This window comes from Chaetura pelagica, unplaced genomic scaffold, assembly GCF_000747805.2.
Source record: "Chaetura pelagica isolate M959 unplaced genomic scaffold, ChaPel_1.0 scaffold2, whole genome shotgun sequence".
Classification (NCBI taxonomy): Eukaryota; Metazoa; Chordata; class Aves; order Apodiformes; family Apodidae; genus Chaetura; species Chaetura pelagica.
In genome coordinates, this window is record NW_009952796.1 from 470,949 (window position 1) to 485,813 (window position 14,865).

Sequence of the window (14,865 nt, forward strand, 5' to 3'; positions counted from 1 at the left end):
CGGGAAGAAAACCGCTGTTTTATGTCGGGGATGAGAAAGTGGCGAACGGGAATTGGAACAAGTCGTCTTCAGGGACTGAATGAAGTGCTTCGTGCAGTTCAAAGCACGTTTTTCCTCAGCTCTTCGGAACACGGGCATCTCCTAAAAGACAGCCTTGCTCCTGACATGTAGGAAGGGATTTAAAATTTCCAGTACATGGGAAGATTCCAGACGCTTTTGTCCTGTCTGTTCCTCGGTACAAGCTCCAAACGGCTCGGCCTGACCTGCATCTTTTCTTTTTCCTCCAGCCAGCAAATAAAGTGGTGCTGTCTGCTGATGTTCCAAGGCTCCTCGCCCCTGTGCTGTGTTACTGTTCACAGTGCCTTTAACAGCGTTGGCTTTGGCAGACTTTGAGCTTGGCTCTCTCCTCCCACCAAGCCGCGTTAGTCTGAGGTCAGCGCTGAATGCGAGCTGGGGTGAGATGGTCAGGCCGGAGCTGGCAGGTCCTGCCTGTCAGTGATACCTGTGCTTGTCCTTTACGTGGGGTAGCAAAGAAGAATCCTGTGCGTGGAGAAGGTGGAAGTGTAGGGTCATCTGGCAAAGGGGTTTGGCAAGTAAGATGAAGGCTGAAAAAGGCCTTTCCTCTCTCTTCTGCAATGGTTAGCTCAGCGTAAGAGCAAAAGCGGCAAAATATCTTTCCCTGTTCCCCTGCTTCCCTCGTGCTGACACCAGCCTTTGTTTGGATGGGGGAACAGAGCTGGCTAAGGAAGAATCTGGTTTTGCTGGGTTTATTTGCTGTTGCCTGGTGTGATTCATCTCATACTCGCACAAGCACTTGGGGTAGAAATGAAGGAGCAGGGAGGGGGGAAAACTTGCTTCAGCAGCGTGACCACCTTAGTCTAAACGACCTGTGGATCTGTTTGGTATTATGAGATGGCAAAGCATGTGCTGGACTTGATTTCCTTCCCTTCCTAGCTCTAAAACATGTGACTTTTACTGGTGATACCCCTAGTGACTGACAAAGCATCTGGCGAGAGGCGCCGTAGCGGCTCCAACGTGCCAGGATGGTGCCTGCTGGGGTGTCCGGGAGAGCATTGCCTGTGGCTTCTTCCTCAGTGCTGAAGCATGAGACTGACTTGATCTGGCATGTGCTGAAGCTGGGTAGCAGGAAAAATGTTTTCAAGTCTGCTTGGCTAAATCATTTGATAGTGGTGGCTAAATCCTGATCAGTGGAGGCTGCTGTAGAAGGGTTGTATTGAGTTCCTGCAGCAAGCTGCCTGTCACAGTGATTATACTTCTTCAGGGGCAGAAGGACCTGGCATCCTCTGTGACTAATAAGCTCTTGCTGGCTAAGCCTGGGACCTCTGGGGTTAGAGGACAGTTTGAGGACCACCTGGTCCTGATTAAGGCCAACACAGTTCAGGTGAGCAAATGAAGAGTAGGAGCAGGTTGGTTTGCTACAAAGTGGTGGTGGGTTGTCGAAGTTGTGGTGGTAATTTTTGGGTCAGAATAGGAATGTGAGGGGAGAGTTGTTCCTTAAATGATAGTATAACTTTCTAAAAAACCTTGTGACACTGTATGTGGCACCCTGCGAAAGACCAAGTAGTGCTGATCTGGAGTGACAAGAGAAACTTGTGTCTGTGAGAAGATGGCTTGTAATCCACTTGCATTGGTAGTTGATGGAGGCTGAGCGAGTGGTCTGTGCAACTGTTCCATTTTTCCATCTGATCTGTTCTTAATCCCTATTGACGGGAGAGAGTTTTCATCCCCTCCCCAAGAAGCTCCACTTGATTGCTCTAATCATCTTGGTATTAGTTTTAGAAATCATGTATGCAGGGTGCTAAGTAGCTTCTTACTGCATCAGAGAGGTTGTCCTTAGTGCAACAAATACAAACTGCAGGGGTGCGGAGCTGCACCTCTCCCAGGAGGAAGGGTTCTTGTGAAAAGCTGTCTTGTCTGCAAGGGGTGCAGTTTGGGAACCTGAGGGATCCCTTCGTTGTACCTCTGCCCCTCTGGCTTTTGGCTCGAGCTCTGGGAAGGGTGTGGGCTCCCAGTTTGGAAGGGCTGTGTGTGCTTTATGTGGTCTGTGATCTTGGAGGTGCTTGCAAATGTTAATGAATTAAACCTCTCAACTTTGAGGGCTCTAGCCTGCCAGCTTCATTTGTGCTAAATAACAGCATACTTGCAGGGTGAGCTAGCAGAAAATGGCTTTCTGGCCTTTAAACAAGACACAGTTGAGTCAGGCAAGATGAGTTTCACACAGGATGTCCCCGTTGAACTGAGATTACAGCATTTCCAGCCACGGGATGATTGATGGTCTCCAGCACTACCACAGGGTCTTGCACTTCTGCAGCTCTGCTGTCTCTGAAGCCGCCACTGCCTGGAAATAATGATACTAGGGTCAAGTTCCTTTTATCTACCTGGTGTCTGAATTTCACTTGCTTTATAAATTCATGATATTTAGTGCTGTGTCTGAATTTCTTCTCAGTGGCTCTGGCATCCTGGTGCAAACTTTCACTGGCTTCTGGCTGCAGCACTGGGATGTGCAATGGGAGTAGCTGAAGGGCTGCAGCCTCAGTCACAACGTTGTGGTTTCCTTCACATGTTGTATCATACAGACCTGGCTTCTGTGCTGGCTGGGTGCTCAGGACCAGTGCTTCTGTGGCCGGGGAAGGGATTTTTTGGGAAAAAAAATGGGTATTGTTGGGAGGCAGTGGGAGCAGCAGTTGGCTCTCCTGCTGCCTGGCCTGGCTGAAATGCCATCCAGAACTGGAAAGAGAATACTGTGCCATCCTGCAAAGGGGAAAAACAATGGCTGCTTCTCTCCCATTGTTCATGATCTGGAGGGACTTGTGTCTCGTGGCTTGGCAGGGTAGCTGAGGTGACTGCAAGTTGATGGGATACACATCAGCCATTGGGAAAACCCTGGTTCTCTTTACCCTAGCGTGCGTATCCTGGTGGCTGATGTGCTCATCCTCCACCTTGGAGACAGGGAAGCACCTCCTTTGGAGGTCCAAACCTAACTCCTGTGGGTGAGGGTTGCTTCTGTGGGTTACAGCAAGGGCTGTGTCCCTCTTTACTTGTGTGTTCCCTGTGGGATTTGTCCTGCCCCACAGCTGGGTGAAGGCACGGGCCTCCGTTTTATGGGGAAGGGGGTGCTGTCCTCCTGGCTGCCAGGCAGCGGCCAGGCCTCTTGCTGGCTGGGGCTCCCGTTGCCTTGGCACATCATCTTGTGTATGTGCAATGTATACAGGACTGGTTTTCAGCCGCTCGATGCTCCTGGAACTCGATCCCTGTCTGTTGCATTGAGTGTAGTCCTGCCTGAAGTGCCAGGAGGGACAAGTGAATAATTCATCCAGACCAAAAGGGCTGGGGGTGGAAGGAACTTGTGAAACCAAGAAATTGCCTCTATTAAAGAGGTTGGGTGTGGAAACTGTGATTAAGAAATGTTAATGAACCTTGTTTGCAACTCCCACTTGTTTGGAGAGAATACCCGTGTGTGTGTATGGCTGTCTTCCCCGTGGTGCTGGGGGCCTGGCCATCTGTCTCCTTGCCACTTAAAATACATTTCTGTGTGCCAGCAATGTAGGAGTCTCTATTTTGGGGTTTTCTCCCTTCTCTGAGATGTATTTACTATTTGACTGTAATAACTAGCTACACATAGTAAATGCTGGCCTAGATCGTCTTGGGATAATTGCTGCTCACTCCCTGAAAGCAAACACACAATCCCTCCATTGTAGTGGAGAACTGGAGAGGGAAGTCTGTGGTAGAGGTGGCCCCGCACCACCTGATGCTGTTTTTCTTGTCAGTAATTGTTGACTTAAGTGTTTAATTCTCGAGTAGTGATGTTCCACTTTATGGTCTCCAAACTATTGCGAGGACGTCACACCTTGGCTGCAGGAAGACTGCAGCTGTGCATGAGTGCTGGAGCCAGGCAAGGTGACTGCAGCCACCCACAGGAGTTGCTGTCATGCAGAAGGCCTGAAGCTGTGCCTGGTGACTGCAGCCGTGCAAGAGGGCGGCTGCCCAAGTTGCTGGTTCCTGAATTTGGGTTTGCATTAATGTTTAATAAACTGGTTCTACGATTATGTGTGTGAGAATTTTGTGCTAAATTTTTTTTTTTTAGCTCTGCTGCTCATTTCAACACATGCTGACCCCATGTTTTGCAGTCTCACCCCTAAAATAAGGGATCTTGGGACAAGGCCCTAGCCCCTTTCCCGTGTGGTTACAGGCTCAGGAGCCACATAGAGGTGGGGATTAAATATGGATTGAGTGCCTGGCTTCTTAACATTCTTAGGCACAAGCAGATGTCTTATGGGATTTTTGAAAAATCCCATTATGCTGCCAGTCTATATCTTTAAGTGTCTTAATATAATCAAATATCTGGGTTCCAGGTGGTCCAGATACCATGTGCTCCCTGCCTAGCAAGTGTGCTGCTGACACACGACAGATGGGAAATTACATAGCTCAGGGTCCTTGTCTCCTTTTATCTTTCTCTCATGGTAGAGGAAACCAAAATTAAGAGTCTAAATGGCTTCTCAGGGATGTGTTAGGTACCAGTGCTGGGACTCTGCTTGTCTGAACTGTCTGTGTTAGAGAGGAGAAATGGGAAGTGTTGGCCTTTTGCACTGGACTTCCTGCCCATGTAGGGCAATGTTTGAGGGACGGTGGTGTCCAGGACAACGAGCCTGCTGTAACAGGGGCTTGCCCTGGGCTCCCTGCACTGGCAGGCATGGGTCTGGCTCAGTACACGGGTAGTCCCGATACCAGCAGGATGACTTTGCGCGATGCTTGAGTTCACGTGGGGCTTGAGCCATCTGTGCTGCTGCATTGCATTGCACTAAGCACATGCTGCTGCCCAAGTAAATCACTTATCTGCTCTGCAGGGAGCAGTAACTGTCTAATCTCTTTATCTTTTTCTGTGTCCAGCCCTCAGTGCCGCCAGTGCCAAACTACAAGCTCTCCATGTCGATCCCAGAATGGCTCCAGGCAATACAGACCTACATGAAGATGCTGCAGTATCCTTCTTCAGCACGTGGTCTCCAAACAGCAGGCTGGCATGTGCCCAGCATGAATTAATGGGGTTTACAGAAGCACTAGGTAGTCACAGAGGCTTGGGATCATTTGTGGGTTAAAGGATGCCTCTAAGGATTTGTGATAGCTCCTGCAGCACTGAACTTGTCATAGCAATCCTTTGGGAGGTGTAATTAATGCTAAATGATATTGAGGAATTTAACTGAAGTGACATTGGTGGGAGTAGAACTGCTTATTTTTAAGTTGTTTTAAAATGTTATGATTGGGTTGTGATGCCTAGAGCCATAATATGGCATCTCATTGTAAAGTGACTAAGGGAGAGCCAGCATTGTGGCAAACCCTTCCTCCCTTTACCCTGGCAAACCCCTGTGAGCTCCCTGAGGACTGCCTATGTGCTCAGCTTCCCGGGGGTGCTTGTCATTAGGGTGAGGAGTACAAGCAGCTATCCTGACCCCAGAGTGGACTGGCTTTCTTGTACAGGAACTGGCTAAAGGAATCTGCCTTTCCAGATGTCTTACTCTGCTTGGGAGAATTCAGCAGAGGTGTACACATCTAGACAGCCTCCCTGTCACTGCCCCATGCCTAGCACCTGCCTGTTTCCATTCTGGATGTAATGTCAGAGGCAGGGGGGTTGCTGGCCCAGTTACTGCTTTTCTGTTTTCCTTGTTTCTAAACTCTCCTTGGCGTGTGTGTGGGGAAGCAGTGGGGGTGAGGAATGAATGTAAAGTCCTGGGAAGGATTAAGAAAGGATATGGGTGGCAGCTGTAAGAGCATCCAAAAATAGCAGGCGTGGTTAAGCGTGCTGGAGAGCGGCGGCTGGGATAAAGCTGGCAGCCCCAGTTGGAGCTGCAGCAGCTGCTATGGGGAGGGAGGCTGGGGCCAGCCTGCTCTGCAGGGGGTGGCTCATTTCTCTGCTGCATGTCGGCCACTTGGGCAGGACAGGAGGCTCACTGCTTGGTGGGGTTGTGCTGGAGAGGAGACCATGTCACGCAGAGCTCCAAAAATGATATATATAATTTTTCCACCCCCCCAGAAGTCTCAAAATCTTGTGTGCTTCTACCTAGCAGGAGCAGGCCTTAGGCACAGAGTTTGGATCTGTTGTCAGAAAAGCTTTGAAGTGGGCTGGGAAACAGGGTCTGGGCTTCCTTTCAGGGCTGAAAGGCTGTTTGCTTTGTTGGGAGCACTCTGAAAGGGCCTCATGAATTAGGTTTTGAAGGCAAGAGGGAAGCAAGCCCCTGTTTCTGGAGAACTGTGAATTCTGATTTAAATCAGCTCAAGCATCCTGGTGCGAGCTAGAGTTTTTGCTTAGATCATGGTTATATGTCAAGCAGCTGTGCTGTTTATACCTCACAAGGTACCCTTTGCCTCCATGGGGTCACCTGTTTCTGCCCAGGTATCACCACCACAATTTTGCTGATATGAATGTTCTCGTGGCCATGTTGGGAACTAGGCTGGGGAATGGATTCAGCTGGAAAAATAACCTGGCAGAAGTGAGTGGATGGTGTGATTATTATCTTTATTTATTTATTTTATTTTTGTTGGTGGTGTTTGGTTGGTTTTGGTGGTTTTTTTTTTTTGTTTTACTGGATAGGTCAGTTTCCTAATGTGATTTACTACGTTGCTGCTTGAACAGCTATGCCCAGGGAGCAGGGAAGAGGCTGCTTTTGGTGATGCTGCTACGTGGTAGGCAAGTGTGTGCTGCACTCCTAGGCAAGTGTTGCTGAGGTTTAGTTGATGGGTGACTGTTGGCATCCTTTCCTGTGAACTTTTCCCCTGTGCTCATAGTGTTAACTGATGTTCTTGAGTTGCACTTTGCTGTTTTTTTCCATTTCAAACGCACTGCATTTTTTAGAGAATTCATTTTATTTTCTGGATGTAAATGGGTGTTCCTGACGTGCTTTTGGTTTACACGTCGCATATGAGCTCTGCAGCTGACTGAGTAAAAACTTGCAAAAGAAGTTAAGTTCTTTGAAACCGTGAATGATATTGATAGGTTTGGGAAGACTACAAAAGCTTTCTCCTGCCCAAATGGGAGCCTTGTTTTCAAAGCTGTCATCTAATAGTGAGCGGGACCTAAAGGAAAAAAGAGTTCAGAACCCTCAAATGCCAAGTTTGTGTCGTTTTAGACAATGTTTTTGCTTGACTCTCCTCCTGATGCCGGTTACTATGTCATATAAAACAAGTGAAATAATGGCCTAATTTCACATGCCTGGGTTTCATCTCTGCTACTAATCAGTGACTTTTACTGGTTGTTTTATGTTTCAACAGGAAATTGGAACTGAAATTCACCTTTTGAACACTGTAATTTTATTGTTTGACTGTTCAAGATACTTTCCTTTAACAGACAAAATTCAGATACAATCACACGGGAACACAGTTCTTTGAGATTAGAAAAACCAGACCTCTAAGTGGGTAAGTGTCTCTAGAAGTGGTCTAGTGCCCTCATCTCATATCATGCCAGCTGGATCACCTTGGGCTTTTAAGCACTGTAGCACCATTGGCATGAGAAGGTAATTTTCTCCATGTCACAGCTCCTCTGACAGGTCCAAAACTGTCTGTGTTGCTGCCTTTGCAAGGAGGGTCCCAGCTTGATGCCAGGTGGCACATTAACCCATTGAGGGCCAGGCTGTGGTAGGGCTGGTCTTGCTCAGCAGCTGCATGGGAGCTGCATAGCTGCAGGTCAAAGCTGAATGCATAGGTCTGGGAAAACTCTCAGTTCTTGCTTGTTGATGCTGGGCTGGGAGGACTGGGTTGTTTTAATGGAAGCTATATGGAGTCCTGATATTCTGGTTGTCCTGTAATACCCTTTGCTGATGGTAGGAAGAGATCAGCTATGCAAAATGCTGCTGGAATTTTGAAGTCTCTGACACAGTCCTTTCCCCTGGAGGGAGGACAGACAGTCCGTCCTGGTTGTGCATCTCCTGTTGTCACTCATCTTGCTGTTCTTTCCAACTGGTGGACTTGTGCTGGTTGGCGATCCATTGTGTACTGCAAGCATGATAGGACCCTGTAAACAAGGAGGTTAAGATGCAAAGTGATGTTGGCAGTGTTACGCTTTTATTTTAGGGTGATATTTAGATAAGCAGAATATAATTACTCCTGTAGACTGGCCTGTCTCTAGCTCTCCCTAGCCATCTGTTACTAATCTAATGGTCCATCACTGTGAATTCCATTTCCCATCCCAGTTCTGTGCTTCATGTTTTCATCTTGCTAACATCAATCTTTCCTGCTTCCTTTCTCTTTGTGATGTTCACTGCACTGTTGGAATTAGTTTAGAAGAATACTGGTGAATTCAATGATAGATGGGTTTGCAGAAGCTTAAACCAATTTTCAGGCCAGTCAGTCACTTTTAAGTTTGTTCCATTACTTTTATTCAAGGAAGTGAAGGATGAAAATGAATTGTGCTCAGCAATCACCACTTGAAAGGCTGGTGGTGTTCTGGGCTGGATGAAAGGCTTATGATGATGGTGCTCTTTCCTGGAAGGGAACCAACATAGTGCTCACAGCTGGCAATGTACCTGTGGCTTTGGATTCTCTGCTAGGTGGTTCAGTATTTCCTCTATTTACCTATCTTATTGTTTGCTTGGGAACTTGTGACTGGCTGACTTGTCCTGTTGCTGAATGGACTTCAGAACTCCTGCAGAGTTAAGGAAAGTGCCTCTGGATATGGTCCAAGCTCTTGGGGCAGCTGCTGCCAGCTCACTAGGCATAGTTGTCTGCTTCTGGTGTTCACTGGACTTGCAGTGTTAAGTCTGAGGCCTCTGTTGCTTTGATCCTTGACATGTTGGATGGAAATGCTAGGAGTAGCGGAGCGGTTAGGAGCACTTGTAGCTGCCCAGAACCTGCCATACTGCAGCAGGGCTTGAACACTTGCCTTGTCTTGGTTTCTCCAACTTTGAGAAGGGGAACAATGTGTTGACCATCCTGTAATGGTAAGAGGTAGCCCTAAAGTCTTTCATTTCCTTCATCTTAGGTGCATGGCTTCTCATACCAGCTGAGGATATCTTCTCTTGCAGTTGTCCTTGGTGATTTGTTCTCCAGCTGCCAGGCCAGACCTGAAAAATCACCAACACCTGCGAGTTTTTTGCTGGAAGGTGTGTTCCACTTTAGAATAGATGTGCTTTCGGTGTGGCAACAGGTGTCTTGTACTGAGGTGACAAGCTCTGCCCTGAGCAAGTTCTGTGGTATGAAAGGCCTTCCTTGTTGCAGGGCAAAGTATATTTGCAAGTTAATGAGGCAAGATGCTGAGCACCTCCAGTTGCCGCTGGCTCTTGGAAGCTGAGGCTGTTCCCAGAGCTGTAATTTATTGCTGCTAAACTTATTGCTTATTTCATAATATGAGGGCTCAAAGCTAATGCAAGTATGATGTGATCTTTGGCAGGCTCTCTTCAAGAGAGCAGTGGCCGGACACAAAGAAACTGAGCACTAGATGGAAATTGAATATTCATAAATTCATGTGGAAATGTCCTAAAGCATCTGGGGCATATTAATGAGTTTTTCTATTACGGAGAGAGGGCTAGATATTACAGAGATTTACCATTAGCATTAGTGTGATGCCTGGGAAAATAAAAATGCCTGGTTGCGCTTTGGGAGAAGCATAAATTATCTATAGGAACTTATAACATTAAGGGACACAGGCTTGCTAGAATTCAGTATTTACAATCTCTCTTAAGAAAAAGCCACTGGCAGCTATCAGCTTGCTTCTAGACTGCCAGACACCCCATGGATTTGTCTAGACTACAGATAACACTTGAAAATGCTAGATTTCTGTTAACGTAGCTGTGTGAGTTGGGGTGGCAGAGATGTGATCCTGCGAACTGTGTGGTGTTCCTGTTATACTGGCAAACCGTGTCTGGGAATGCATCTTACCTTGCATGGATTTGCTGTACTTGCACAAAATCCAGATTTACAGGTCTTGCTACATTCACCATAGGAGTACTTTGCTAGTAGAGTATACAGGTATCCTGACACGGGGTGGGCATCTAGTAATATCTGTGACTTCAATGCCAACAAACTTTTATTACTGGCTTTGCAAGGAGCAATAAACCGTCTGCAAGCTTCATTTTAGAATGCAGGCATGAACCACAATGAGGAGCAAATATCTTTGTCCTCCTCCACCAGGTGTCTAGGGAGGATGTAGATAGGTGTGGAATTGTGCTGTTCCTTCCAGTTAAGTGTCAGCTGATCAGTGGGACCTACGAATGAAGCAAAACCTGCTGTTTGTGTAGGTTCAGGGGGCTTTCAGAAATTACAGCTCAGAAGCTGCTCTGTGAAGGTGGAGAGACATTCAGTGACTGCAGATAGAAAGGGTAATCAATGGCAATAAAAGAGTGCGATAGAAGCAGTCACGTGGGAACAATGCAACCAAATAACAGGGAAGAGGGGGGATGAAAAATAATACTGTTTCAATACACCATGTTATTAAGGAACTCTGATGGGGCTCTAAAGAAAAATGGGCTCGTACCATTTCCAGACAATAGACTGCAGAAGGCATTTGACCATCTGCTTCCCTTTTGCACAAAGGGAGAATGTTACAGATACGGTGCTGTGGTCGGCATGTGGTAGAAGTGCTTTTGCCTTTGAAACAAACTGGTTTTAGAAAGATTCACGAGAGCAGGAGCTGCTCTGCTGTTTTATCTCCTTTTACTCATATTGGTGCCTTTTGCTTCTCTGTTGGCTTCACTGGGAAGAATAAAACTGCCAGGAGCCTTAGAAAAACTTGGGAGAGGGAGATTTTATGGACCTCGTACAAGTACAGGGGCCAGGGAAAGGACTTTGTGGAAAATGTGCTGGAAAAATCTCACTAAGGCACATTTTATTGAAGTCTGTAGGAGTCTTTCTGGTGAAGGTAATGTGCAACTTCTCCTACTAAGCATGGTCATTTCTGGAGTCACTCCAGTGTGATGTGTGCAAGCTGGTGAGATTCTCTGGTTTTGGGTATGCTAAAACTTTTGAACCTTTTTCTAACTTGTATATGATATTGGGTATCCTAGGGAAAAATCTGGGGGCAAAATAAATTTGTGTTTCCCCTGAGATTACTGCAGTTGCTGCCGTTTTTAACAGGCAGCATCCAAAAGATTCAAGATCATCTCCTCTGTGGGCCTTCTCTTACTGCAGAAAGCAAGGGAGAGAATCCAAGTGGGGTCCTGAAAGCATTGTAATTTGAGTCAGTGTACAAGGAAATATCACCATCTGCCAAGGACTAGATCTTGAGGGAGGAGCATGCAGCCCTGTCAGAGGCAGGAATGTTCACTGTGGTCTGGAATAGAGATCTGCCTGGCAGACAGTGGTGTAAATGCCACAAAGAGGGAGGCTGCGTGATGCTGATTTTTGACTGTACTGGTCTCTCCCAGGTTACTGGAAGAGATAGGCTGCCTCTGAACTCACTGGAGTCTGTGGAGAGGGTGGCTTTGGGCTAGCTCCCAGCTAACTATGATATAATATGGAAAACTACTGCTTTACATTATCATATAGGTGGAGTCTGTTCAGATAATTGGAAGGATTTAAAGAAAATCTTTTAAACAAACCCTCCTCAGGCAGGGAATCAAAATACTTGATTCTGGTTTTTAATTCTTTCCTCCTTCCTTAAATTAAATTGACAAGTTTAATGTTGTAGACTTTCTGGTCACAATTAACATCTGACACAGCATGGTAAGCTTTCAGGAGTGAAAGAAAATAGGGAAAGGACAAGTCAAAGAGCACTTGTAATTAGTTGCTTTCAAATGAGCTGGATGCTCTCTTAGAGAACTGAAAAATGATCTCCAAATCATGAATACTTCTGTTAGAGGGTGTGGGGAGGATGGTTGCTCTTGTTGGAAACTGAGGAGGGCAAAGATACAAGCCTTTTTAAAAAAAAAAAAAAAAAAAAAAAGAGAGAAAAGATAAGTCTAGGAACTATTTGAGTTTATCTGCAGCCTCAGGAAAAATTAGTATCTGGAACATAACAAGGTGGTAAGTGATAGGCAACATTAATTTAGTTTGGCATGGTTTGTTTATGATTTCCTTCCATAAGAGTGCAAGAGCTTTTGTCAATCAGGAAGAAGTTGTGGTTGTGATGATTCTTTGCTTTAGTCTGGCTTTTGACTGTCTCCAGATAAGTCAGGGACCTCTAGTCTAAATGAAACTCTTTTGACTAAGGACCCAACCTGGTAAAAAGCAGCATGTAGAAGGTGGTACTTAGCCAACTGTTTGCTCTTGCCTAGCAGAGTTTGTCAGGTGAGGTGTGCAATCTGTTTCAGGTAAATGTTTTTTCATTAATGGTATGGATAAGACTAATTGTTTGCTAATAAGTGTGCTTAGTGGTCCAGGCTGGACAAGGTGACAGGGCATTGCAAGGCAACATTGGGATTCAGAGTGATCTTGAAGGGTAAGAGAGAGCTGGGCTGAAACAAATGGTAGGTGTATGAGTAAGGGCCATTATAGAGAAGGGATTTGGGAATAGCCAGCTGTGGGAATACACAATGGAGAAAGGCTAGTTTTGCACAGAAGGAGCAGATCTCAAAAAGAAAGAAAAAAGAAATACTGGTGAGCTTAACAGGAAAAAAAAAACAACCTAACAGCACACTGGATTGGTTGCAAAAATATACTGAAAGTTGGGTTCAGAAGGAAATTGGTTTAATTGTGTTGTGGTGGTGGGCTCAGCTGAAAGACTATGAAATGTTAGTCAGTTGAAGAGAGTCCAAAAATAAAGCAACAAACATTGCTGAAGGTCTAGAAAATATGACCTAAGGGAAGATTTGGAGTGAGAGAATGATGGGGGCTAAAAAGAAAAGGGGGGAAAAAAAACCTGTCTGCTTTCTCTTGTTTACAGAAGAGAGGGTAGATTACAGCTTGTTGTGTATACAAACCTGAGTTGCAAGAGGAGACATAATGCATGATCTCCATCCTCGCTGTGGATATCAGAAATAAATTTTTATTTAAATTGCAGAAAAGGAAAGATTTGGTTTAAACATTAGGTGACCTTCTTAGATGCAAGGTTAAGTATAGGATAGATTAACTGGTGGGTTCCTGAGCCTTTGAGAAACCACTTATTAAAAGTAGGTTGGAAAATTATCTGTGAGGAGCAATTTAGTTTTGGCTTATGCCACCTTGGGCAGAGCTCTGGCTTGAGCGTTCTCCAAAGGCTCTGCTTCCAGTGCAGACATGGGGTTTAAGGCCACACTTCATCTCAAGCTTGTGAAAAGTGGAATGACTCTCTGGTAATTGAACTGGGGCCTGTGCATAGACCCCATGGTCTGTGTTGCTAATGCAGAGGAAAAGCAAACTGTTTGCAGAGTGTTCCCCAGGACTCTGGGATAGATGTGTGTGGCAACATAATCTGCCCTGTAGGTGCAGATGGTTGCCCATTCGCTGATCATCGGTGCCTCCTGACCAGCACTCCTCATGCACAGATCCTCTTGGTCTGGAGGCCATGGCTGTCTCTGAGCCACCGAGTCCTGGGTGGCCCACTGAGCACCAGCTGCAGCTCCCAGACCTGGGTCATTTGAGCAGGAGGTGGGACAGGAGGTCTTCCTGGGGTCTCCTGAGCCCAGCTACATAAAGTGAAGGGAGAGCTGCTACTAGCCTCAGAAGGGACAGCTGTGATCCCTGTGCACTAGTGGGGTATGTCTTTAAGCAAGAAAAATGGCTCTCCTGGGTGATTTAAATCTGTTTTAATAACCATACAGTGTCCTGGAGAGCTGCACTTCAGAACCAGTGCCTATATGGCTTGCAAACAGCCTATGTGTTAAAAACAACTTAGTGTGAGTGTTGCTGTGACGTGTAAGTTGGTAGTAATTTGGCTGCTCATTTAGGCCAATTACTTTTAAAGACTTCCCCTTTGGCTGTGGAGCCATTAATGTTATCTCCACGCTGACAACACCTTGAAATCATGACAGCAGTGAGCTTATAAAAGCAGGCGTTAGGAGACCTGATGCTGCATGTGGTGACAAGGCAGCTCCAGCACAGTTAGTGTGTTTACCTGCTGGCAGCAGGGTCAACGTTGGTGTGGACCTTAGGAGGAGATGCTGTCCCTGTCCTTTGGACTGTGTTGCACGCATACATTACACTAAGTGGCTTGAAGCTAAATAGTTTTACAACTTTTAGTCTCTGATAAACGTTCATAATCAACTGTGACCTTGTGGTTGTTTTGTTTTGTTTTTTCCCCTCCCTGAAGTTAGAAGATACGGAATTCAGTGGGTTGTCTTGTTTGTGGCTACCTCCCATACATCATCTGCATGTAATACTTCCCTGGATGAAAATGGGGCTTTGTAGCTGCTGCTGTTGCATCCAGCACTGAGGAGTCACTGTGGGGGATAAAGGGGCTCCATTGTGCACCCTTGCTGGAGCTGCTCCCTGCTTCCTGTAGTGGGGTTTCTGTGACTGGTTATGAGCATGTAGAAGGCAAGCTAACTCTAATTTGTCTTCTGTACTGCTGGCAGGGTGTAAAGAGCAAATGTTTACAAATGAAAAGACAATTTCTAACTTGGATAGATGGGACATGGAATGGCTGCGACAGGCTATAATAGTGGTGGAAGCTGTATTGCCATTTGCACTCAATACGAGGTTTAAAATGCATGAGGTAGGAGAATTAGAAAGTGGGAAAAACAAACCAAGGGTTTCAAACGCATATTTTCAACATCTTCTCTAATACAAATACTTTTATCATTTAATTTCCTGTTTCCTTAGAGATTGGTTTCCAAAGCTCTTCTCAGGGTAAGAATACAGATAGAGAAGACTTCAAAATAGAAGTCATCCTTTGGTTTGTTATTTAGCTTCCTTTTTTTTGGTGTGTCACCTGAATATGACTCTTCTGGCCTTTTTATTTCCTTTCAGTATTTATTTTCTTGAACTCTGGGATTTCAGGATCTGCCT

The 14,865-nt window shown here is 45.9% G+C and overlaps 1 protein-coding gene across 1 annotated transcript in view; it reads left to right on the top strand.

The window, feature by feature from the left end:
- The first annotated feature begins 4,911 nt into the window (after positions 1-4,911).
- VASH2 (vasohibin 2) overlaps positions 4,912-14,865 on the top strand; it is a 29,007-nt gene continuing 19,053 nt past the window's right edge. The window contains exons 1-2 of the mRNA XM_009994721.1: positions 4,912-4,997; positions 7,369-7,425. Coding sequence (XP_009993023.1) covers positions 4,945-4,997; positions 7,369-7,425 — 110 coding nt within the window. The 5' untranslated portion in view covers positions 4,912-4,944. The remainder of the gene's footprint in view (positions 4,998-7,368; positions 7,426-14,865) is intronic.